Below are 22,554 nucleotides of genomic sequence, written 5' to 3' on the forward strand. Positions count from 1 at the left end.
AGGAGACCGTGTGGCCGCACGGGGGTTCCCATGTGACCCCACCGTGTCCCCCAGTTGTCCCACGATGCCAACGAGACGCTGCCCCTGCACCTGTACGTCAAGTCCTACGGCAAGAACATCGACAGCAAGCTCCAAGGTGGGGCGGGGGCCGGGGCGGGGGCTGGGGCCGGGGGTGGGGCAGCGGCGCGGGGCTTGGGCGGCCGCTGACTGCTGCCTCCCCCCTGCACAGTGACGCTCTACAACTGCTCCTTTGGCCGCAGCGACTGCAGCCTGTGCCTGGCGGCCGACCCCGCCTACAGGTGCGTGTGGTGCCGAGGGCAGGGCAGGTGCGTGTACGAGGCCCTGTGCGCCAACGCCACCTCCGAGTGCCCGCCGCCCGTCATCACCCGGGTGAGCCCCCGCCCGTCCCGTGACACCCCCCCACCCCCGCAGCCCCCGCCCCGAAGGCCACTGGGTCACGGGGCTCTCCCGATCCGCCGATTCCAGATCCAGCCGGAGACGGGTCCGCTGGGCGGGGGCGTCCACGTCACCATCCTCGGGTCCAACCTGGGCGTCAGGGCCGACGACGTCAAGGGGGTCACCGTGGCCGGCCAGAACTGCGTCTTCGAGCCCGAGCGCTACTCCGTGTCCACCCAGTGAGTGCAGGGCTGGGTGGTCCCCACCTGGGGTGCCAGTCCCCACCTGGGGTGCCAGTCCCCACCTGGGGTGCCGGGGCCTGGCGGCTGGGCGGACAGGGAGCTGGGGGTCGGGGGCTGGGGAGGGTCCGGCTACCCCGCCTGTCCCCGCCAGGATTGTGTGCGTGGTCGAGGCTGCGGAGGCTCCGCTCACGGGTGGCGTGGAGGTGGACGTCAATGGGAAACTGGGCCGTTCCCCCGACAGCGTCCAGTTCACCTTCCAAGTAAGTGGCCGGCCCGGGGCCCTGGGTGCTGGGAAGCGGGTCTGGCCCCAGGTGCTGAGCGCAGGGGCGGTGGGTTCTGCCCTGCCGCTTTCTAGCAGCGTCATCGTCCAGTAGAGACCCGGGGCTGGGGCCGAGCACGGCCGCATGCCCTGACCCCGCACTGACCCGGCACCCCTGTGGCCCTTCCAGCAGCCCGAGCCGCTGAGCGTGGAGCCCCGTCAGGGCCCGAAGGCCGGCGGCACCACGCTGACCATCAACGGCACCCACCTGGACACAGGCTCCAAGGAAGACGTGCGGGTGACCCTCAACGGCGTCCCTTGCAAAGTGTGGGTGTCACCACCAGCTGCCCGGGGGCGGGGCCCTCTCCCCACAACCCGCGGGGCGGCGGAGCCACGCCGGCCCATCCGCCCTGCCACTCGCCCCGCAGGGCTGGGGCTGGCCCCAGGGTGGGGTTGACGCAGCCCGGCCCCTCCCACCCCAGGACACAGTTCGGGGCGCAGCTCCAGTGCGTCACAGGCCCCCAGGCGACTCTGGGCCAGGTGCCCCTCGAGATCTCCTACGGGGGCTCCACTGTGCCCGGGCCCGGCATCTTCTTCACCTACTGCGAGAACCCGGTCCTGCAGGCCTTCGAGCCCCTGCGTAGCTTCGTCAGGTAAGCCCCTGCAGCTGCCTCCGGCCGGCCCCGTCCATCATCCCGCCAGCCCGGGAGCCGGCCGCACCCCACCCCCACATCCGGGTACCTCCCTGGCGCCCTGGCCAGAAGGGGTCTCTGGAAAGCCCCACTGCACCCCCAGATCAGCTTCCTCCCAGGACCCTGCGCCCTGCCTGTGCCACGGCCCCTGCCCCAAAAGTCCAGCATGGCCGGAGTCCGGCCCCGAGCCGGAGGGGTGGGGGTGGGGTGGACGTCCGCGCTTCCCGGCTGAGCCCACTAAAGATCGCCCTCCCCAGCGGTGGCCGGAACATCAGCGTCACCGGCCAGGGCTTCAGCCTGATCCAGAGGTTCGCCATGGTGGTCATCGCGGAGCCCCTGCAGTCCTGGCGGCGGCGGCGGGAGGCCGGACCCCTGCAGCCCACCACGGTCAGTCCTGGCGCCGCCCACCCCTCCCCCCACAGGCCGGGAAGGGCGGGGCCCAGCACCGGTGTCCTGACGGCCCTGCCGCCTCGCCCCGCAGGTCACGGGCACCGAGTACGTGTTCTACAACGACACCAAGGTCGTCTTCCTGTCCCCGGCCGTCCCCGAGGAGCCAGACGCCTACAACCTCACGGTGCTGGTCCAGATGGACGGGCACCAGGCCCTGCTCAAGACCGAGTCCGGCGCCTTCGAGTACGTGCCCGACCCCACCTTCGAGAACTTCACGGGCGGCGTGAAGAAGCAGGTCAACAAGCTGATCCACGCCCGGGTGAGGACGCGGCCGGGCATGGCGAGCCGGGCGGGGCCGAGGGACCGGAGACCACTCCTCGCGCTCACCTGGCCCTTCCTCCGCCCCCCACCCCCACCCCCAGGGCACCAACCTGAACAAGGCCATGACGCTGCAGGAGGCCGAGGCCTTCGTGGGCGCCGAGCGCTGCGTCATGAAGACGCTCACGGAGACCGACCTGTACTGCGAGCCCCCCGAGGTGCAGCCCCCGCCCAAGCGGCGGCAGAAGCGCGACACGACGCACAACCTGCCGGAGTTCATCGTGCGTGGGGGGGCGGGCGGGGGACCGGGGAGCCCGCCCCCGCACCTGCCAGCGCTGAGCCCTTCCCCCCTCCGGCCCCTCCCTCCGTGCAGGTGAAGTTCGGCTCGCGCGAGTGGGTGCTGGGCCGCGTGGAGTACGACACGCGTGTGAGCGACGTGCCGCTCAGCCTCATCCTGCCGCTGGTCATCGTGCCCATGGTGGCCGTCATCGCGGTGTCCGTCTACTGCTACTGGTGAGCCCCCCCCACCCAGCCCGCCAGCCGGCACCCCTCCCTGACCCCTCCGGCCACACCGGCCGCGCCCACCCGCTTGCCGAGCCACGCGCTGCCCCTCCCCGCCGCGGTCAGCGCAGGGACCCGCCTGTGCCCCCAGGAGGAAGAGCCAGCAGGCGGAGCGCGAGTACGAGAAGATCAAGTCGCAGCTGGAGGGCTTGGAGGAGAGCGTGCGTGACCGCTGCAAGAAGGAGTTCACGGGTAGGGCCCGGCGGGGCGGGGTGGGGGGGCTTCGGCTGCCCGGAACCCCGCTTCAACCGGAGCCCCGCCCCGCCCGCCCCGCAGACCTGATGATCGAGATGGAGGACCAGACCAACGACGTGCACGAGGCCGGCATCCCCGTGCTGGACTACAAGACCTACACGGACCGCGTCTTCTTCCTGCCCTCCAAGGACGGCGACAAGGACGTGATGATCACGGGCAAGCTGGACATCCCCGCGTCGCGGCGGCCGGTGGTGGAGCAGGCGCTCTACCAGTTCTCCAATCTGCTCAACAGCAAGTCCTTCCTCATCAACGTGAGTGGGGTGCGGGGGCGGGGCGTGGCCGGTGGGGCGTGGTGAGGGGCGGGGCAGGACGGTCCCCGGTGGACTCTGACCGCTGCCCCGCCGGCCCCGCAGTTCATCCACACGCTGGAGAACCAGCGGGAGTTCTCGGCCCGCGCCAAGGTGTACTTCGCGTCGCTGCTGACGGTGGCGCTGCACGGGAAGCTCGAGTACTACACGGACATCATGCGCACGCTCTTCCTGGAGCTCATGGAGCAGTACGTGGTGGCCAAGAACCCCAAGCTGATGCTGCGCAGGTGCGCGAGGGGCCGGGGCCGAGGGGCGGCCTGGGCGGGGCGCGGGGCTGATTCCGGCAGGTGGCGGGTCGGGGGACAGCCTGGGGGGCATCCTGGCCCCGAACACACAGCCGGGCGGCCTGCCCTCACCCACCCAGCCGTCTCTCCCGGCCACCCGGCTGCTCTGCCTTCAGCGTCAGCCGCTGCAGAGTGGGTGGGAGGTGACAGTCCCCACGAAGATGGCTGGTGCCACCTGTGTGGCTGGACAGCACCGGGCTGGGTGCAGAGGCCAAGCAGGCGCCAACTGGCCGGGGGCTTGCGAGAGCCGGCTGGGCCTCGCGGGGACCAGGGCCACCTCGGTGCCATCCCACCCGCTGCGCCCATAGGTCCGAGACGGTGGTGGAGAGGATGCTGTCCAACTGGATGTCCATCTGCCTGTACCAGCACCTCAAGGTGGGTGCCGCCCCCACCTGGGGGCTCAGGGCTGCACCCTCCGCACGCCACCTGCCTGTCCAGCACCCTCGGGTGGGCCTGGCCCCCGACACGGGCAGTCCCCCCCCCCCCGCCCCTGCCCAGGCCTGGGGGGCTCCTTCAGGCCCCAAGTGCCCCGACCCACACAGCTGCCCCCTGTCGCCCCAGGACAGCGCCGGCGAGCCCCTGTACAAACTGTTCAAGGCCATCAAGCACCAGGTGGAGAAGGGCCCCGTGGACGCCGTGCAGAAGAAGGCCAAGTACACGCTCAACGACACGGGGCTGCTGGGGGACGACGTGGAGTATGCGCCGCTGGTACGAGCACCGAGGACCGGCTTCCGGGCTGGGGGCTGCCTGGGGTGGGGGGGACCTGGCCGTGGACGGGACCACAGGGGTCGGGACGGCAGGGCTCAGCGTCAGGGCGGGCAAGGTCAAGTGCAAAGGCCGCTCCTGTTCGCTGTCGGTTTGGGTATTGCCCTGGGGGGGTCGTGGGCGGGGGTCCCCAGGGGAGGAGGCTGTGCATGTCCCCACCCTGAGCACGGCTGCTTCCTGGGCACGCGTGGGGTCTGCTGGTGGTGAGCGTGGGCACATGTGAGCCACATGTCCCCTGGGACAGGATTCAGGCTGTGTGTGTGGACACATGTCCGTGTGTGCACTCAGTCTGTGCACGTGTGGCCCCGTGACGCTGCGTGGTGACGTGTCAGTGAGCAGTCCCCGCCCTCTGTCCTGAGCCGAGGCCGGCAGGGGAGGCACAGAGTGGGAGGACAGTCCAACTTTGGTGCCTGGAGGTCGTAGCCGGCGGCCAGCACGTCCGCCTGAGGGCACAGAGGGCCGGACAAGGCCCAGGGGTAGCAGCGTGTGGAAGCGAGGGCCACTGTCCTGCTGACCCTTCGTCCTGTGTCCCCGGCAGACAGTGAGCGTGATCGTGCAGGACGAAGGGGTCGACGCCATTCCAGTCAAGGTCCTCAACTGCGACACCATCTCCCAGGTGAAGGAGAAGGTCATCGACCAGGTATACCGCACGCAGCCCTGCTCCTGCTGGCCCAAGCCCGACAGCGTGGTCCTCGGTGAGCACCGGCTGGAGCCGGCCTGGGCGGGGTGGCGGGGGTGTCCTGCCCGGACCGAGGACAGGGCTGCCTGTGCCCGCGGTCCCCCAGGAGCCGGGCTGTGTTCTCCCACAGAGTGGCGACCGGGGTCCACGGCCCAGATTCTGTCCGACCTGGACCTGACCTCGCAGCGGGAGGGCCGGTGGAAGCGCATCAACACGCTGATGCACTACAACGTGAGTGCGCGGGCGGGCGGCGGGGCGGGGCCAGACTGGCGCTGCGGGGAGTGCCCCCGGTCACGGCTGTGCTCCCCAGGTCCGGGACGGCGCCACCCTCATCCTGTCCAAGGTGGGGGTCTCCCAGCAGCCGGAGGACAGCCAGCAGGACCTGCCTGGGGAGCGTGAGTCCCGCCCCTCGCCCATGCCCTTTGGTGCCTGGAGGTCAGCTGGGACCGCGGCCACCTTGCGGCACACGTGCCCCTGCCCTCTCTGCTGCTGTCCAGAGGGACCCAGGGCCCCCGGACTCCCGGGCTCTAGTCCTCACCCTGGCCCCCCCTGCAGGCCACGCCCTGCTGGAGGAGGAGAACCGCGTGTGGCACCTGGTGCGGCCGGCGGACGAGGTGGATGAGGGCAAGTCCAAGCGCGGCAGCGTCAAGGAGAAGGAGCGGACCAAAGCCATCACCGAGATCTACCTGACGAGGCTGCTGTCGGTTAAGGTGGGCCGCGGCGGGCGTGAGTGCAGCCAGCGGCCGGCAGGCCTGGGCTCCGGCCCTCCCCCACGCTGACCCCACCTCCCCCCGCAGGGCACGCTGACCCCACTCCCCCCCACGCTGACCCCGCCTCCCCCCCCACGCTGACCTCACCCCCCCAGGCCACGCTGACCCCGCCCCCCGCAGGCCACGCTGACCCCGCCTCCCCCCCCCCCCCCCCCCCCCGCAGGGCACGCTGCAGCAGTTCGTGGACAACTTCTTCCAGAGCGTGCTGGCGCCCGGCCACGCCGTGCCGCCCGCGGTCAAGTACTTCTTCGACTTCCTGGACGAGCAGGCGGAGAAGCACGACATCAAGGACGAGGACACCGTGCACATCTGGAAGACCAACAGGTGAGGGTCCTGTCCACACCCGGAACGCCGGCGGGTGAGGGCCGGCCGCCCGCCTGCCCGCGGGACTCACTCCCTGCCGCCCTGCCTCAGTTTACCCCTCCGGTTCTGGGTGAACATTCTCAAGAACCCCCACTTCATCTTCGACGTGCACGTCCACGAGGTGGTGGACGCCTCCCTGTCGGTCATCGCGCAGACCTTCATGGACGCCTGCACGCGCACGGAGCACAAGCTGAGCCGCGTGAGTGAGCAGGGGTGCAGGCTGCGGGGCCCAGGCAGATCTGGGGGGGGGGGGCGGGTCAGGTGCCCAGGATGTGTGGATAGTGTCACTGGTGGGAGGGTGGCCAGGGAAGCCGCCGGGTGAGTCTGGATGGGCCAGGTGTGCATGTTGCAGGCCGGAGCTCCGGACGTGGGCAGGTGGAGGGTGGCCGGGCCGTGGGGCTGCCCTGCTTCCCCTCCCCCCACCTTGCATAGCGGAGAAACTGAGTTTTTCTGCAAATTACAAGTTACAGGCAGTGACACCCAGGCACGTCAGGGAGCCAGGGGCCCATCTTGGCTGGGGTGTCACTGGCTGTGTCCTCCCGCAGGACTCTCCCAGCAACAAGCTGCTGTACGCCAAGGAGATCTCCACCTACAAGAAGATGGTGGAGGAGTGAGTCCCACCCCGGCCAGACCCTGGGTGACCCGCCCTTCATCCCTCCGAGGGGCCCCTGGGCGGAGGGGGACCGTGGTGGGCAGCTCAGTCCCAGGGAGGCCTTCGAGGCCCAGCCTCAGGCGTCTGCCACCCCCCCACCCTGCGTCCCCACCACCCACCGGTGACCCCCCCTCCCCTGCAGCTACTACAAGGGCATCCGGCAGATGGTGCAGGTCAGCGACCAGGACATGAACACACACTTGGCGGAGATCTCCCGGGTAAGGGGACCACAGGGACGCGCCACTGACCCTCCCCAGGCCGGGCCAAGGCCCCCCCACCCCTTTCCGTATATCATGCTGTGCCGACTGGCGGGGGGGACATTGTCCCGGGCCAGGCCACCGTGTGACTCTGAGTCATGGGAGGAGGTGTGAGTGATTGTACTGTCGTGTGTGTGTGTGTGCGCGCGCATGTGTGTGAACGCAGCAGAGTGTGTCGTGTGATTGCATCTTCACGTGTGTGTGTGCGTGCGTGTGAACGCGGCTGAGTGTGTCGTGTAATTGCACCTTCGCATGTGTGAATGCGGCTGAGTGTGTCGTGTGATTGCACCTTCGCGTGTGTGAATGCAGCTGAGTGTGTCGTGTGATTGCACCTTCATGTGTGTGCGTGTGTGAATGCAGCTAAGTGTGTGTGTGCATGTGTGATGTGGCTGAGTGTCGTGTGATTGCACCTTTGCATGTGTGAACGCAGCGGAGTGTGTCCTGTGATTGCACCTTCGTGTGTGTGTGTGTGAATGCACCTGAGTGTGTGTGTGAATGTGGCTGTGTTGTGTGATTTCACCTTCATGTGTGTGAATGCGGCTGAGTGTGTTGTGTGATTGCACCTTCGTGTGTGTACATGTGTGTGAACGCAGCCGAGTGTGTCGTGTGATTGCACTTTCATGTGTGAGCGTGTGTGTGAATGTGGCCGAGTGTGTAGTGTGATTGCACCTTCGTGTGGGTGTGTGTGTGAATGCAGCTGAGTGTGTCGTGCCTATGACTGCCGCGGCGTGTGCACACAGGCAGTGTGAGCAGCTGTGAGCCAGGTCTGCCTCCTGTCTCTGCTGTACTGGCCGTGTTTGTGGCCGTCTCCGTGTGCACATCTCGCGTGTGGGTATCTGTCCGCTGCCAGGCCACGGGGGAGCCCGTGTGCCTCCTGTGCCCACGACACCAGCATGAGCCGTCATGTCCCAGCCAGCTGTCCTGTCGGGGCGGCCTCCTGTCCTGGGCGACCCACACTGGGCCTGCCCGGCCACCCCCATGGCCCCTTCTTCCCTTGGGTCCTCTGTCACTCCCCAGGCACACACGGATTCCCTGAACACGCTCGTAGCGCTGCACCAGCTCTACCAGTACACGCAGAAGTACTACGACGAGGTAGGGTCCCGGTCCTCGGGGCGGGAGTGCTGGGGCCAACCCTGCCCTGGGCTGTAGTCTGACGCGACCCGCCCTCAGATCATCAATGCCTTGGAGGAAGACCCCGCTGCCCAGAAGATGCAGCTGGCTTTCCGCCTGCAGCAGATTGCAGCTGCACTTGAGAATAAGGTCACCGACCTCTGAACTCTGACCTCCAATGCTGCCTCGGGCACAGGTGTGCGTAGCCAGCGCTGGGATGAGGTGGGGCAGCCCCTCGGGTCAAGGCTGCGTGGTCTGCGGCTGAGCACCCCTCTCTCCCCGGCAGGATGTGCCCCAGCATCTGGAGTGGCTGTGGCAGGGCCCCGCCCCGAGCTGCAGCCGGTAGCATCTCTCCTGAGCAATACTGCCCGGGCGCCCTCACCAGCACCAGCTCCCTCCGTGGGACCAGCAGCAGGTGTTCTGTGTCCAGTCTTCTGAGTGATTTGCAAACGTGCCTTATGATGCCACAGTGGGGCAGTCGGGCCTCAGCCTCCCCCCTACGCACCAGCAGCCACCTCAGATACCTGGGCTTGGCCTCTGGGTGGGGTCTGAGTGCCTGCAGCCCCCCCTCCCGGGGCAAGTTCCCAGACCTTGTGTCCGTCTGTCCACCAGGATGGAAAGAGGAGAAAAAGCGGTACGATGCCTTCCTGACCTCACCCGGCCTCCCCAGGGGCTGCCAGCACTCTGGGTGGACTTAAGGGCCGCTGGGCCCCACCTCAAAGGTGGGCGTCAGACGTCGGGGCCCTGGTGGCCAGAGGAGGCCCAGCAAAATGGGGGTCCTGGAGGCCCTGCCCTGGTCTGGGGGGGTGCTGGGGGCAGCTCCACCAGGATCCCCCCCCATCCTTTTTGTAAATTTTGTTCATTGTAAATCAAATACAGCTGTCTTTTTCACTCTGCTGGTTGACTGGGTTCCTCTGGGGCCACCCGTCTGTCTCTCCTCTCCTACCCCTCGGAGGGGCACAAGGCAGTGCCCAGCTGGGCCTCACCGGGCGCTGGGCTGCACTGCCCGCGAGCCCCTGTCCTGACCTTGCGTTCTCAGGAGGAGTAAGAACTCCACACAGCACGGCTTTAGTAGCTCTGGGAGAGGGGGCCCTGAGTCCCACGGATGGTGGCCGTGGCACGAGGTCAGCTGCTTCTCAGTCCCGTGAGCCATGCCAGGATGACTCAGGACCTCAGCAGGACTCCAGGTCCACGTGACTGAGAGCAAGCGGCACCTTTGCAGATGGGGAATGGGCGTGGCTGTCCCGGAAGCTGGCAATAGGGGAAGGCGGCTGCTCCCAGTCTCAGGAAAGGGCTCAGGGCAGGTGGGATTGAGAGGTGCCCCGCAGGGCATCAGCACATGGGACCTCGTTCGCCAAACATGTCCTTCCTGAGCACCCGCCGTACACCAGGCACTGTACCAGTGCCAGGAAGACAGCATCACACAGGAGAGCCAGGGTTCTCTGTGGCCTCCCTTGTGTGCCACGAATCCCAACTCAAGCAGAAAGGGGGTTTGGCAGCCCAGTAGGAGGAAGTGAGCATCTAGCTTCAGGTGTGGCATGATCCAAATGCTCAGGTTTTGGGTTCCATCTCTCTGAACTGCTTCCCAACCTGCGCTGGTTCATCATCAGGCGGCCCTAGTCTCCCGCTCTGGGCACATGGGTGGCTGGTGGTCCCTTTCTTGGTGGGCAAGGCTGATCCTGGGCCCCAGGATTGGGGCAGCCCCATCCAAGCCACAGAGAAAAGGGCTAGCTGTCTCTCCCCCAAGAAGGGGGTCGCAGGCAAACAACTGACGCCCCCTGCTCCAAGGCCCCCTGAAATGGCACTGCTGCTACGGCCAGACACTGGGCTCCCCCTTCCCAGAGACCTGGCTGGTCAGGAAATCTGAACAAGGTGCTGTGAAGCCAGAGTGCTGGGGTAGAACACACAGTCCAGGTGTGCTGAGTAGGGTCTCAGGTAGGGGCAGGGAACCCGGAGGTCAGGAGGGAAGGGAAGGGCCAGTGAGCCCCTACCCTCTGTGAAGTTTCGAGATGGGGTGAGGTTACAGGTCTGACAGTCCAATGCCCAGGCAGGGCTCCAGTGAGGGGTAGAAACTGGGCATAGATGTTGGGGTGCGTGGGGTGAGCAGGCCAGCCCGAGTGGTCGGAATGGTGGCAGACAAGGGGTGGCCCACCCTGTTGTTCCACGTCCCATTGTCCTCCCCAGTAGTGGGAGGAGGCAGAGCTGGTATGAGAAGCCAGTGGGCAGCCCATGGCTACGTCCTGCCTGCACCACCATCACCTGGGCCCTGGTGAACAAGGCCAGATGAACACGGCCAGGGGGCTGGGAGGGAGCAGAGAGGACCAGTGGGGGAGCAGACATGGAGAGCAGGGGTAGGTGTGGATACGCAGGGGTGACAGTGGATCACAGCCCAGGGTGGAAGGAAGCTATTCCACTGCAGCCCCCGGCCCCCACACACACCCCTGCCCTGCTGGCCTGCCCTGCCCCAGCCACCCACCCTCCGGACCCCACCTCTCCCACCACCATCTCCCTTCAGTTCTGGGCTCAGCCCAGCCCTCCACTGCCTGTCCGTGCAGGGGGAGCCTCCCCGCACTGCCCGCCACCTGAAGCCGGCCCTGCAGTACTAGGACCGCGCCGTCACCAGCAGTCACCAGCAGGCGCGGTGGAGGTGACCTCTGCCAGGGGCCGCAAGCACACCGGGGGTTCCCAGCGCAGGTTTACTGAGGACCCACCGAGTGGGGCTGGGCTCCCCGGCCTGCAGGAAGGCCGCCGGGCTCTGGTCGGCGCTGACCACTCACCTGGCGGGGACTTCCGGCGGGTAGGCAGACCTTCCCCGCCCCTCATCTCCTCGGATTCCCCGGGTAGAAGAAACCGAGCCGCCCCGCAGCAGGGAGGTGGGGGCGGGGCCGGTCGCCATGGGAACGGGCTGAGCCCCGCCCGGCCCGGCGCGGCGCAGACAAAGGCCGCCCCTCCCCCCAGGCCGCGGCCGCAGTTCCCACCGCGCGGTTGAAGCGCCGCGAGCTCCGCGCCAGGCCACGGCCGCTGAAAGACGCCCCGGGACTGGGGGCGCTGGGGCTGGGGGGCCGGAGGGGCGGCGGGGGTGGGGACTCCCCTACCAGGCCCCTGGTCGGACAGCAGCTCGCAGAGGGGAAACTGAGGCCCGGGGTGGCTCGGGACTTCGCCAAGGTCGAGCGAGAGGGGCCGGCGCGGTTGGGACTCGGCCCTGCGTCCTCGGCCACTCGTCGGCGCCCACGGTCCGGATTCGCCGGCGGTGGAGTCGCTTCGCCCATTTGTCTGGACATGTTTTAACTTGGTTGCCAATGTTTAAAAACCAAGAGCTTTCACGTTGAAACTCGGACTTTGACGTTAAGAAAAGTTTTCCAGGCAACTGGGAGCCTGATTTCCCATTTTCCTTGGGGGGCCGGCCAGCCACGGAGACCCGCCCCCCCCCCACTGCACTGTCCCCGGGGCGGAGGGTCGGGTCCTTTCTCCGCGGGGCGGCCGAGCCCGGGTCGCCGTCCAGTGGGAACCAAAGCAGACGTGCGCCCGAGCGCGCAGGCGCCCGGGAGGCTGGACACGGCGCTCTCCCCTGGTCACCGTGAAAGCAGCCGTGAGAACAAGCCCTCCAGGCCGGGAGGAAACGTGGCTGGCCCTGCAAACCGGGCGGCTCCTGGCACCGGGGAAAACCAGGGCGGGCTGCCTGGAAGAGGGGACAGCCGAGGAGGAGGAAGAAAGGTGCTGGGCGCCAAAGAGGGCCCGTCTGGGACAGATCCTCGCGGGTACAACACCCCAAAGGCCCCTGGCGACGCCGCTGTCCCTGGTCCTGACAGGCCCGGCCCAGCGGTCACACCGCTCCGGGCGCGGCGCCGGCCGACGTCAGACCCGGGAGGGTTCCGAGGAGGCCCACGCGACCGCCCAGGCCGGAACGTCCTCCGCGGGGGCCCGGGGGTGGGGGGCAGCCAGGCTGGCCCGGGCTCCGGGCGCCGTCATGTGCCCAGCACAGAAGAGCCCTATCCAATGCCTTTTTGGCTAATTTTTAACCAAGTGCCCAGTTTTTATTAGGTGGTATTTTGCGTCTTTTTGAAAAATACTCCCATGGTCCACCCCTGGCTGCTTCGCCTTTGACGGTTCTCCCTCCCTCCTGGGGGGTCGCTGGGGCCGGAGCGCAGGGGCCGAGCGGGCGGCGCTGGGCGGGCGGACGCGGGCGCAGAATGGGGAAGTGCGCGGCCCCGGGAGGTGACAGACGGAGGGAGGATGTCAGATCCTCGCCGCCCGCCCCCGCCCCCCGCCTCGGCTGGTTTCCGCTCTGCCGCCGCCTCTGAGGGGCAGGAAGCCACGCGTTTGTCTCGGGGAGCCCCCCCCCCCGCGCCCCGGGAAATCCGCCCCGGCCCGGCCCCGCCCCGGAGCCCCGCCCCGCCCCGCCGCCCCTGCAGCCGCGCTCGCTCCGCTCGGCTCGGGCTCCGGCGCCGGGCGCGGGGCTCCGGGGCTGGGCCGAGCAGCGGTGGCGGCTCCGGACATGTCGGGCCCCCGCGCCGGCTTCTACCGGCAGGAGCTGAACAAGACGGTGTGGGAGGTGCCGCAGCGGCTGCAGGGCCTGCGTCCGGTGGGCTCCGGCGCCTACGGCTCGGTCTGGTAGGGGCGGGGCAGAGGCGGGGGCCGGGGAGGGGGGCTGGGACCGGCCCCAGCGTGCGCCCCCTCCCCGCCCGGCGCGGGGTTCCCGGCACGGGGAGGGGCCTCGCCCTGCCTCCGCCCCACGCCCTGCGCGGATCAGGGGAACGAACGGGGCGGGGGGAGGGGGCATGAAGGAAACTTTCCTCCAAGGCGCTGCTTCTGGTGGCAATGGGGGGGGTCCTCCGGCCCTGCCCGATTGGGAGAGTCCCCCACCCGGCTCGAATCCTGGGGCGTCACAGCTGGCAGGAGGGGGGGTCCCCCGGGTTCCTAAACGTCTGACTCCTGCAAGGGCTGGGCAGCCCCTGGGGCTAGCAGGGAGCCCCGCCCCGGTGGGCGCTATTGTTTGAAAAGGGAAAGCCCAGCTAGAGGGAGATAGAGACCTCTCCCCCTTAGGATGGCCTCAGGCTCCCCTGTGGGTCCTGCCCACCCCCGCCGCCCCGTGTTTTCTGGAGTCTCAGACTCCAGATGGGGTTTAGGCCTGAACAGAGATGCCTCCATTTCCCTACAATCCCTGGGGCGTCTACACCTCACCCACTTTTGCCCCAACCTACGGCGCTCAGACCACAGCCTCCCAGCCCAGTTAGGTCTTGGGGCCCCCAGAACTGGCCTGGGACCCAGACAGACCACGGAGTCTGGATGGGGGCATCCAGATTGGGTTGAGGCTTCAGTTACCCTGGAACCGGTTCTGCAGGGGGCTAAGATGACGTGGTTAAGTGGAGCCCTCGGTTGCAGCTCTGATGTTGACAGTGGGGCTGATCCCGGCTGTGGACACTGAGAGGTGCCTCCCCACCCCCCACCCCCCGCTGGGTCCTTACTGAGGCCAGTGCCAGAGAGCTGCTGTCCACTGCAGCAGTGGAGGTGTTAAGGCAGAGGTGGTGGGGCAGAGTGCTGCTCCAGGCCATTGCAGATTAGGAGGGGGCTTCTCAGGGCTCCTCCAGAAGCGGAGCTCAGGAGCCTGCAGCAGGGGCTGGGGTCCCAGAGCAGACTCCTGTCTTGCGCTATCCTTTGCCTGCCATCAGAAGCCTCACAGCAGGTCATTTACCCATTCCAGCACACACCTGTCTTATCTGTAAGACCTCAAGGGTGGGAAGAGGGTCAGGGATAAGGGGGCCTGGCTGGACTCACCTCTGGGACTCCACATCTGGGAGTTCCTGAGGGGTATCAAGTTCCCGGGTGAGGCCCAGTCTCTCTCTGCTGACCCCTGGCCCCCTTTGCTCAGTTCCACTGCTGAGGCTGCTGATGGTGTCAATTCCCTGTCACTTGACTGCACAGATAAAATCAGGCAAAGGCTCTGCTGCCCCACAGGAAGGGCTGCTCCACTCACCTCCTACCCCAGGAGTGACTTGGACCTTCCCCCGAAAGTCACAGGCCTGGGGGGCACAGATGCCCCAGGCACCTAGTTGCTTCTCCTGCACCTCCACCACACCCATGAGCACCCCAGACCAAGCAGGGCTGCCCCTCTTCCCCTAGTGTGGGCATGGGGGTGGCCCAAGTCTCCACTCACACTTAGGAGGGCCTAGAGGCCCAGAGATGGGGGCAGAAGCAGGAAAGAGGGGATCCTTCAGCAGGGCAGGAAGGTGCCTACTCCAGAGGTGGCTTCATATCTGCGTGCTGATCCTGAGGGCGGTGGGACCTGGGGAGGGCGGGCATGATCCTGTCTCACCTGCATTTGAGGATGACAGTGGTGACTGCCGCCTCTCCAGCTAAGAGTAGGTGGGTGAGGAGGCTGGTGTGGAGGTGAAGGGTCTGGACCTCTGGAAGTAGAGCCGAGGGTGGGATAGAACCCCCAGAGGCCACTCTCAGCGGGACATTTCCACTGTCTAGTTTTTCAGTTGCAAATAACGGTGCAATAAACACCGCTCACCAATATTCCCTCCACATTTTGAATATTTGGAGGCACCGGGGAGAACACGCCAGCGACTGTTTTCCTGATGTGCTATTTGCACTCTGGCTTGAGGGACGGCTCCCCGGCTTTGAATGGGGGTCCTGGGTTGGGGGCGAGGGGCTTTGAATGGGGGTCCTGGGTTGGGGGCGAGGGGCTTTGAATGGGGGTCCTGGGTTGGGGGCGAGGGGCTTTGAATGGGGGTCCTGGGTTGGGGGCGAGGGGCTTTGAATGGGGGTCCTGGGTTGGGGACCAGGGGCTTTGAATGGGGGTCCTGGGTTGGGGGCGAGGGGCTTTGAATGGGGGTCCTGGGTTGGGGGCGAGGGGCTTTGAATGGGGGTCCTGGGTTGGGGGCGAGGGGCTTTGAATGGGGGTCCTGGGTTGGGGGCGAGGGGCCTTGAATGGGGGTCCTGGGTTGGGGGCGAGGGGCTTTGAATGGGGGTCCTGGGTTGGGGGCGAGGGGCTTTGAATGGGGGTCCTGGGTTGGGGGCGAGGGGCTTTGAATGGGGGTCCTGGGTTGGGGACCAGGGCCTTTGAATGGGGGTCCCGGGTTGGGGGTGAGGGACTTCGGGGCTAGGGACATGAGACGAGCGAGGACCTTGCGCGGCGAGCACTGGCATGACGGGCCGGCCCCGAGGGGCTTCTTCCCAGCGGACGCGCAGAGAGCCGGTCGGAGAGGCGCGGGCGCGGGCCCACCGAGCGTCTGCGTGCGTGCGGCGCCCTAAGGACCCGTCCCGGCCACCGGGCCCGCCCCGGCCCGGCCTCCGCCGCCGCCTCACTGGCCGCCCGCCTTCCAGTTCGGCCTACGACACGCGGCTGCGCCAGAAGGTGGCGGTGAAGAAGCTGTCGCGCCCCTTCCAGTCGCTGATCCACGCGCGGAGGACGTACCGCGAGCTGCGGCTGCTCAAGCACCTGAAGCACGAGAACGTGAGCGGGGGGCGGGCCCGCGGAGGGCAGACCAATGGGCGGCCCGTGAGGCCCTGGGGGCGGGCCCGCGGAGGACGGACTAATGGGGCGGGGCGGCCCTGGGGGGGGTGGGCCCACGAGGGGCGGACCAATGGGGCGGTTGGGCCCACGGGGGGGCGGACCAATGGTGGGGGGCGGGCCCGCGGAGGGCGGACCAATGGGGCGGTGAGGCCCTGGGGGCGGGCCCGCGGAGGACAGACTAATGGGGCGGGGCAGCCCTGGGGGGTTGGGCCCACGAGGGGCGGACCAATGGGGCGGGGTGGCCCTGAGGGTGGGCCAACGGGGGGCGGACCAATGGTGGGGGGCGGGCCCGCGGAGGGCGGACCAATGGGGTGGTGAGGCCCTGGGGGCGGGCCCGCAGAGGGCGGACCAATGGGGCGGGGGGGCCCTGGGGGGGGGTGGGCCCACGAGGGGCGGACCAATGGGGCGGGGCGGCCCTGGGGGCGGGCCCGCGGAGGGCAGACCAATGGGGCGGGGCGGCCCTGGGGGCGGGCCCGCGGAGGGCGGACCAATGGGGCGGTGAGGCCCTGGGGGCGGGCCCGCGGAGGACAGACTAATGGGGCGGGGCGGCCCTGGGGGGGTGGGCCCACGAGGGGCGGACCAATGGGGCGGGGTGGCCTGGGGGCGGGACCCTCGGAGGGCGGGGCCTGGCGCCAGTGGGGCGTTGCCCGAGCGCTGAACGGTGGGGCAGGGCTTCGCCGCCCGGTCCTGACTCCCCTCACCACCTAGGTCATCGGGCTTCTGGACGTCTTCACGCCGGCCACGTCCATCGAGGACTTCAGCGAAGTGTGAGCGGCCGGGCGGGCGAGGCAGCGGCCCGGGCGCGTGCGGGGAGGGCGCGGCGGGCTCCGTCCTGACCCCTGCCCGCCCCAGGTACCTGGTGACCACGCTGATGGGCGCCGACCTGAACAACATTGTCAAGTGCCAGGCGCTGAGCGACGAGCACGTCAAGTTCCTGGTTTACCAGCTGCTGCGCGGGCTCAAGGTGGGCGCGCGCGGCTTCCCGGGCCCCGGGGGTGGCGGCGCGGGCGCGGGGGCGCGGGCGGAAGCCGGGCGCTCAGCGATCTCCCCCCTGCAGTACATCCACTCGGCCGGGATCATCCACCGGGTAGGTGCCGCCGCGGGTGAGGGTCGGTCCGAGGGCTGGCGCGGCTGCGCCTCCTGCGCTCACGCCCCTGCGCGCCCGTGCAGGACCTGAAGCCCAGCAACGTGGCTGTGAATGAGGACTGCGAGCTCAGGGTGAGGGGCTCGAGGGGCCTGGGGTGGCAGTGGCATGGGGCAGCGGCTATGGGGGGTACGCTGAGAGCCCCTCCCGGTTGCTCTAGATCCTGGACTTCGGGCTGGCCCGCCAGGCTGATGAGGAGATGACGGGATACGTGGCGACGCGCTGGTATCGGGCACCTGAGATCATGCTGAACTGGATGCACTACAACCAGACAGGTGTCTAGGGTGGGCGGGCAGGCGGAGTTCACACCTAGGCCTGGGGAGGGTGGAGCCAAAGGATGAGGACCCTGGGAGGGGCATGCCCAGTCTTGGTGACAGGCAAGGTCTGGAACCAGCGTTCAAAAACAGACATTCAGGCTGGGCGTGGTGGCTCACGCCTGTAATCCTAGCACTCTGGGAGGCCCAGGCCGGCGGATTGCTTGAGGTCAGGAGTTCAAAACCAGCCTGAGCAAGAGTGAGACCCTATCTCTACTATAAATAGAAAGAAAATTAATTGGCCAACTTATATAGAAAAAATTAGCCGGGCATGGTGCCACATATCTGTAGTCCCAGCTACTCGGGAGGCTGAGGCAGAAGGATCGCTTGAGCCCAGGAGTTTGAGGTTGCTGTGAGCTAGGCTGACGCCACGGCACTCACTCTAGCCTGGGCAACAAAGTGAGACTCTGTCTCAAAAAAAAAAAAAAAAAAAAAAAAAAAAAAAAGAACAGTTCTTAACAGCTTATGTTCTTATAAAACAAAACAAAACAAAAAGACCTTCAGAGGGACATGGTGGGTGGCAGGTGACCGATGGCCTCTGTGGTCCAAGCTAACTCCTGCCCCTGCCCAGAGCTGGGCATAGAGGATGGAGTCTGCCAGTCTTTGGGCCTGGCTGTGACTGAGGGTCAACTGTGCTGGCTCCTCTTAGCTCCCAGAGGAGGGGTTTGGGGTGGGCAGCCTGATGGAGGTCTCTCCCCTCCCCTTCCCTCCCCTCCCCCAACAGTGGACATCTGGTCTGTGGGCTGCATCATGGCTGAGCTGCTCCAAGGAAAGGCCCTCTTCCCGGGAAATGACTGTATCCTTGGCCCAGGTTGGGGAGCAGCGTCAAGCCAGGGTCCCCTCTTGTAGTGGGGCTATGGCCGTTTCTGGCAGGTCTCGCTTCCTTTTGCCTCCCTGTATTATGCCGCCGTGGGCTTGCTGTCCTCAGCTGTAGGCTCTGGGCAGTGCCCCAGGATCTTGTATCTGGGGGCAGGGAAAGGTCCATGGCTGGCCAGTGGGAGTTTCCTGAGCGAGGTAGACATTGACCAGCTGAAGCGCATCATGGAAGTGGTGGGCACACCCAGCCCCGAGGTTCTGGCAAAGATATCTTCAGAACATGTAAGTCGGTGCCCAACCAGCCACCAGCTCCCTCTGCTGATCAAGCGGCAGGTACTCTGGGGGAGAGGGTGGCATGAAAATATGGGGACCAGATGGGAACATGGGGCATGGTGGGGTAGAACCCAGGGTAGGCATGCAACCTGTTTGGGGAAACAGGTAGACAGGGGAAGACGTTCCTGGCACAAGGGACAGTGAGGGCAAAACCACCTCCCTGACAAGCAGTGCCCTGGCTGTGGGCAGTGGAGGGGCAGGAAAAGCTCTGGACCCAGCTTCTACAGGCCCTGTGGGGAGGAGGTCTGGTCTGCCTGTGCCCTTGCCCAGGCCTGTTGGAGTGAATGAGTCTAGGGGTTTCTCTCGGAAAGCCCTGTGCCCACTTTGGGGCCAGGGAGGGAGGAGGTGAACAGCCCCCAGGTCCTTCTTATGTGCCTCCAGGCCCGGACATACATCCAGTCCCTGCCACCCATGCCCCAGAAGGACCTCAGCAGCATCTTCCACGGAGCGAACCCTCTGGGTGAGGACTGGCCCTGGGACTGGACTGGGCTACACATCAGACCCTGGATGCAGAGCTGACCCCCCACTGGCCCCCTTGCAGCCATAGACCTCCTTGGAAGGATGCTGGTGCTGGACAGTGACCAGAGGGTCAGTGCGGCGGAAGCCCTGGCCCATGCCTACTTCAGCCAGTACCACGACCCTGAGGATGAGCCAGAGGCAGAGCCCTACGATGAGAGCGTCGAGGCCAAAGACCGCACAGTGGAGGAGTGGAAGGGTGGGCATGGGGGTGCCCAGGAGCCTGGTGTGGGCATGGGGGGTGGGGCAGGGCCTGGGGTTGCATCTCCCCGCCCCCCCTGGAGGCAATGCCCCAGATCCTGCCCAGAGTGTCCTGGGAGGAGGAACAACTGGCCTCCTACTCCAGAGTCGGGCTGGCAGAGGTGGGGGCGTCTAGCAGAAGGCAGGCTCTGGCTCCCAGCCTCGGTTGAAGCTGTGCTCAGAGGGTGGGAGCTGGGCTGGGCACCACAAGCTGACCTTTCCCCTCACTCCTAGAGCTCACCTACCAGGAAGTCCTCAGCTTCAAGCCTCCAGAGCCTCCAAAACCGCCAGGCAGCCTGGAGATTGAGCAGTGAGGTGCTGCCCTGCTGCTACCCTTGAACCTGTGGAGAGGCCAGAGAGAGCCTGTACCCTCCCTCAGTGGGTCAGGTTTCCTCTACACCCCCATGGCCAGGCAGCCCTGACCCCTGGTCTGGGACCCCATGCCTTGAGGAGAGTGTACACACATAAGACTGCACAAACCTTTGTGCACGTGTGCTTGCCATGTGTAGGAGTCTGGGACCAGGTGTCCTGGGTCTACTTTGGTCTTCCTACCCCCTCCTGGCCACAGGGCTCTCCCTTGGGACCTCTCTGTGTGTCTGGATGCCACAGGGGTCCCCCTGGGGAGTGTGTCTGTCTCTTGATCTCCTCTGTCCCAGAGAGCTATGTGGGGTACACTGGGGCCAGGGTCTCAGTGGGTAGAGCTGCTCAGCCTGGAAGTGGGGGCTGCCCTGGTGGTTGCTGAGACCCACAGACCCAAGAGCTGAGGCAGGGCCAGTGCACCACCGGGCTCAGAAGGATCTTCCCCGTGGGGGTGGCAGGGCGGGACAACCACCGGGTGTCAAATGAGAAAGGCTGCCTGGAGCCTTGTGTCGCCTGTGGGGTGTGTGGGCACACACGGGCGCGAGCATGTGGTCCCAGTGTTCACATGTCAGGACGTGTGCTGGGCGGGGGAATCCGTGGGCATGCAAGGGCCAGAAGCCATGTCGGGCAGGAGCCTGAGTTCGGGTGGGTGTGCTACTGCTTCCCCTCCCCTTAGTTCCTGATGCCACAAGGGATGATGAGAGCCAGGCTAGGGGTTCCAGTGGGCCAATGGGGCAGCCACTTGGGGGCTTTCTCCTTGGAGCTCCAGCTGGTCCCTGAGGCGTGAGGCACACTCCAGCTGTTGGGGTGGGGGGCGGGGTGCAGCCTTGAGGACGCTAAGGCAGGCAGCACGCATGGATGCGGACTTGGACACTTGCCTGGACCTCAGCCGAGACCTGACCTCCTCCACCCTCTCTACCTCTGCCCTCGCGGTGGCTGCAGCTGGAGGTCCGAGGTGCTCTGGTCTGTGGGTCAGCTCCCAGAGTGGGGCGAATGGACAAACCTCTGGGACAGGACTGCTCAGAGATGTCAGGTGTGGCTCCTCCCTGGAGTGGTGGTGGCCTCTTGCCTGGAGGGGTCCAGGGAGGTCTGGGGCCAAGTGCCTGCACCAGGGGTGCACAATAAAGAGGATCCCTCCTGCTCAGCTTGCGTCCCAGGCTCCAGGCCCTGCTGCCCCTGTGGTCCCGCACATCTCCAGCTGGCCCGGCACCACCAGAGGCCTGCAGTGGCCAGATCCCTCGGGCCCCCAGGTGGACAAACAGCCATCTCTGGCACCCTCCCTGCTCCCTGCAAGGTCTGGGAGCCCAGGGGAGGATGTGGCAGGTGGGCAGGTACTGAGGGAACAGGGCGGATGGCCACCTGCACGGTGACCCCCAGCTGCCCTTCGAGGGATTCACAGGGCAGCCTTGAATCCTGGCCCAGACCCAGTCTCTCGCCTTCTTTCAGTGGTCTGGGAGGCTGGCTGGGGGGCAGTTGGGTGTCCCTGGGAGCAAAGGCCTGCCTTTCCCTGGGGTTGAGTAGGGTAGCATAAGTAGCTTTTTCTTCCTTCCTGGTTAAGGTGAAGGAGGTCACCTCAACCCCAAGGGTTCACCTGCCGAACCTGCTCCTACTGCCCACTGCAGCTCACATGGGGGAGAGGACCGAGGCCATGCTGGAGGTCAGGCAGCATGTCTCTAGGGGTCAGGGACAGTCTGTGTCTTTGCCCTGGGTCTTGGGGCAGGGGTGGAAACCATCTGGGAGCAGGACCTCCAGGGGCTTGGTCAGTGTGACGGCCAGTCCTGGGGGGAACCCTGGAGACCAGGCTGGGCCAAGTCTAGCGTTTGGGGGTGGAGGACAGGAGCATAACTGGGGACACAGCCCCACTTCGGGAGCCTGGTCTGATATGGGACCCTGCTAGACCCCTGGAGATAAGGGGGACAGTTGGGGGGCTTCCTGGAGGAGGTGGGTGGCCCAGGGCAGGAAGGGCACGGGATACAGGTGGTTGTGGTTTGGGTGGCCCCAAGCTGCCCCTGCTCGCTGGTCCTCGGCTCCTGAATGCTCCAGATCAACACCAAAGCCCAGGTGCAAAGCTGCTCTGGCTGAGTTTGAGCCGCTGAGCTGCTGATTCATGGCGGGCAGGCGGGGCACAGAGGGCGGGGCAGGGGGGCCCAGGGATCCTGTTACCCACCAGCCTTGTGGGCTCCGGGACAGACCCCGTATTCCCTCCTCAGGCCTGGGTCGCTGGGCTGGGAGGGGGTGTGGGCTCTGCCCTCCAGGAGCATCTGCCCAAGATGGTGCCCACCCCCCCAGAGTGGTCAGGCCCAGGGCCCGAGCAGGTCCCCCCTTTACCCCTGGAGGCAGGCACACCTTGCTGGAGACTGGGCTTGTTTATTTATTTATTTATTTTTGAGACAGGGTCTTGCTCTGTACCCTGGCTAGAGTACAGTGGCATCATCACAGCTCACTGCAGCCTCCAACTCCTAGGCTCGGGCCATCCTCCTGCCTCAGCCTCCCTAGTAGCTGGGACAATAGGCATGCACCCACATATTCCCAAGTTTGGGAGACAGAACTAGCTCCCCCCTCTCTGGAAAGAGAGATGCAGGCAAGACAGGTGCTAGAGGACCTCACATTTGGCAGGGCATCTCTAGGGGTGAGGTGGGAGGTGGACATTGGGAACACAGGGTCAGACCAGGGGCCTCAGGGATGGGGGACTGGGTGGGGATGGAGTGCGAGGTGGTGTTCCCGCAGTTGGACAAGTGCCCAGGGCTGGGGATGGGCCCAGCGCCCTAGGGTGGTGGTTAGTAAGGAGCAGTCCCCTCTCCCCTTCCCCTAAGACCCCCAACCCCCATCCCAGGCCGGGAAGTTCAGCCAGAGGGCAGAGAGCTTGGGGTGGCGCTCTCCTCCCCGTCCCCTTCCCCCCAGCCTCTGGCCCTACCTCCCCGCCCGCCCGTCCGGCCGGCCGCCTCGGGTTTCCGGAGGGGCCAGAGGGCGGGCGGGGGCATCACGTGCGCGCGGCCAGGGGGCCGGTTGGT

General features: G+C 66.6%; 2 protein-coding genes across 7 annotated transcripts in view; both read left to right on the plus strand.

The window, feature by feature from the left end:
• The window catches only part of PLXNB2 (plexin B2), a 34,169-nt gene extending 24,972 nt beyond the window's left edge, over positions 1-9,197 (plus strand). For all 3 annotated transcript variants that reach the window (XM_020287835.2, XM_076006886.1, XM_012789544.3), the window contains 26 exons: positions 55-136; positions 230-390; positions 487-635; positions 790-898; positions 1,088-1,224; positions 1,380-1,550; positions 1,847-1,976; positions 2,071-2,298; positions 2,402-2,578; positions 2,671-2,810; positions 2,950-3,050; positions 3,135-3,364; positions 3,467-3,648; positions 4,014-4,080; positions 4,267-4,413; positions 5,009-5,165; positions 5,280-5,380; positions 5,460-5,544; positions 5,705-5,859; positions 6,083-6,243; positions 6,334-6,481; positions 6,828-6,892; positions 7,077-7,152; positions 8,209-8,283; positions 8,362-8,499; positions 8,588-9,197. In XM_020287835.2, coding sequence (XP_020143424.1) covers positions 55-136; positions 230-390; positions 487-635; positions 790-898; positions 1,088-1,224; positions 1,380-1,550; positions 1,847-1,976; positions 2,071-2,298; positions 2,402-2,578; positions 2,671-2,810; positions 2,950-3,050; positions 3,135-3,364; positions 3,467-3,648; positions 4,014-4,080; positions 4,267-4,413; positions 5,009-5,165; positions 5,280-5,380; positions 5,460-5,544; positions 5,705-5,859; positions 6,083-6,243; positions 6,334-6,481; positions 6,828-6,892; positions 7,077-7,152; positions 8,209-8,283; positions 8,362-8,466 — 3,339 coding nt within the window. In that variant the 3' untranslated portion in view covers positions 8,467-8,499; positions 8,588-9,197. The remainder of the gene's footprint in view (positions 1-54; positions 137-229; positions 391-486; positions 636-789; positions 899-1,087; positions 1,225-1,379; positions 1,551-1,846; positions 1,977-2,070; positions 2,299-2,401; positions 2,579-2,670; positions 2,811-2,949; positions 3,051-3,134; positions 3,365-3,466; positions 3,649-4,013; positions 4,081-4,266; positions 4,414-5,008; positions 5,166-5,279; positions 5,381-5,459; positions 5,545-5,704; positions 5,860-6,082; positions 6,244-6,333; positions 6,482-6,827; positions 6,893-7,076; positions 7,153-8,208; positions 8,284-8,361; positions 8,500-8,587) is intronic.
• Positions 9,198-12,696: 3,499 nt separating this feature from the next.
• MAPK11 (mitogen-activated protein kinase 11) lies at positions 12,697-20,687 on the plus strand. 4 transcript variants are annotated; one of them, XM_076006888.1, is made up of 12 exons: positions 12,697-12,912; positions 15,631-15,760; positions 16,529-16,587; positions 16,673-16,784; positions 16,878-16,907; positions 16,991-17,038; positions 17,125-17,239; positions 18,003-18,074; positions 18,297-18,376; positions 18,788-18,887; positions 18,969-19,142; positions 19,418-20,687. In XM_076006888.1, the coding sequence occupies exons 1-12, from the start codon at positions 12,797-12,799 to the stop codon at positions 19,495-19,497; spliced, it is 1,116 nt and encodes a 371-aa protein (XP_075863003.1). In that variant the 5' UTR covers positions 12,697-12,796; the 3' UTR covers positions 19,498-20,687. The 4 variants fall into 4 exon arrangements, with proteins under 4 accessions (XP_075863003.1, XP_012645005.1, XP_012645002.1 ...); XM_012789551.2 differs by having other exon boundaries at positions 18,809-18,887; XM_012789548.3 differs by lacking the exon at positions 12,697-12,912 and having other exon boundaries at positions 15,415-15,760.
• Positions 20,688-22,554: the final 1,867 nt, after the last annotated feature.

This window comes from Microcebus murinus, chromosome 10, assembly GCF_040939455.1.
Source record: "Microcebus murinus isolate Inina chromosome 10, M.murinus_Inina_mat1.0, whole genome shotgun sequence".
Lineage (NCBI taxonomy): Eukaryota > Metazoa > Chordata > Mammalia > Primates > Cheirogaleidae > Microcebus > Microcebus murinus.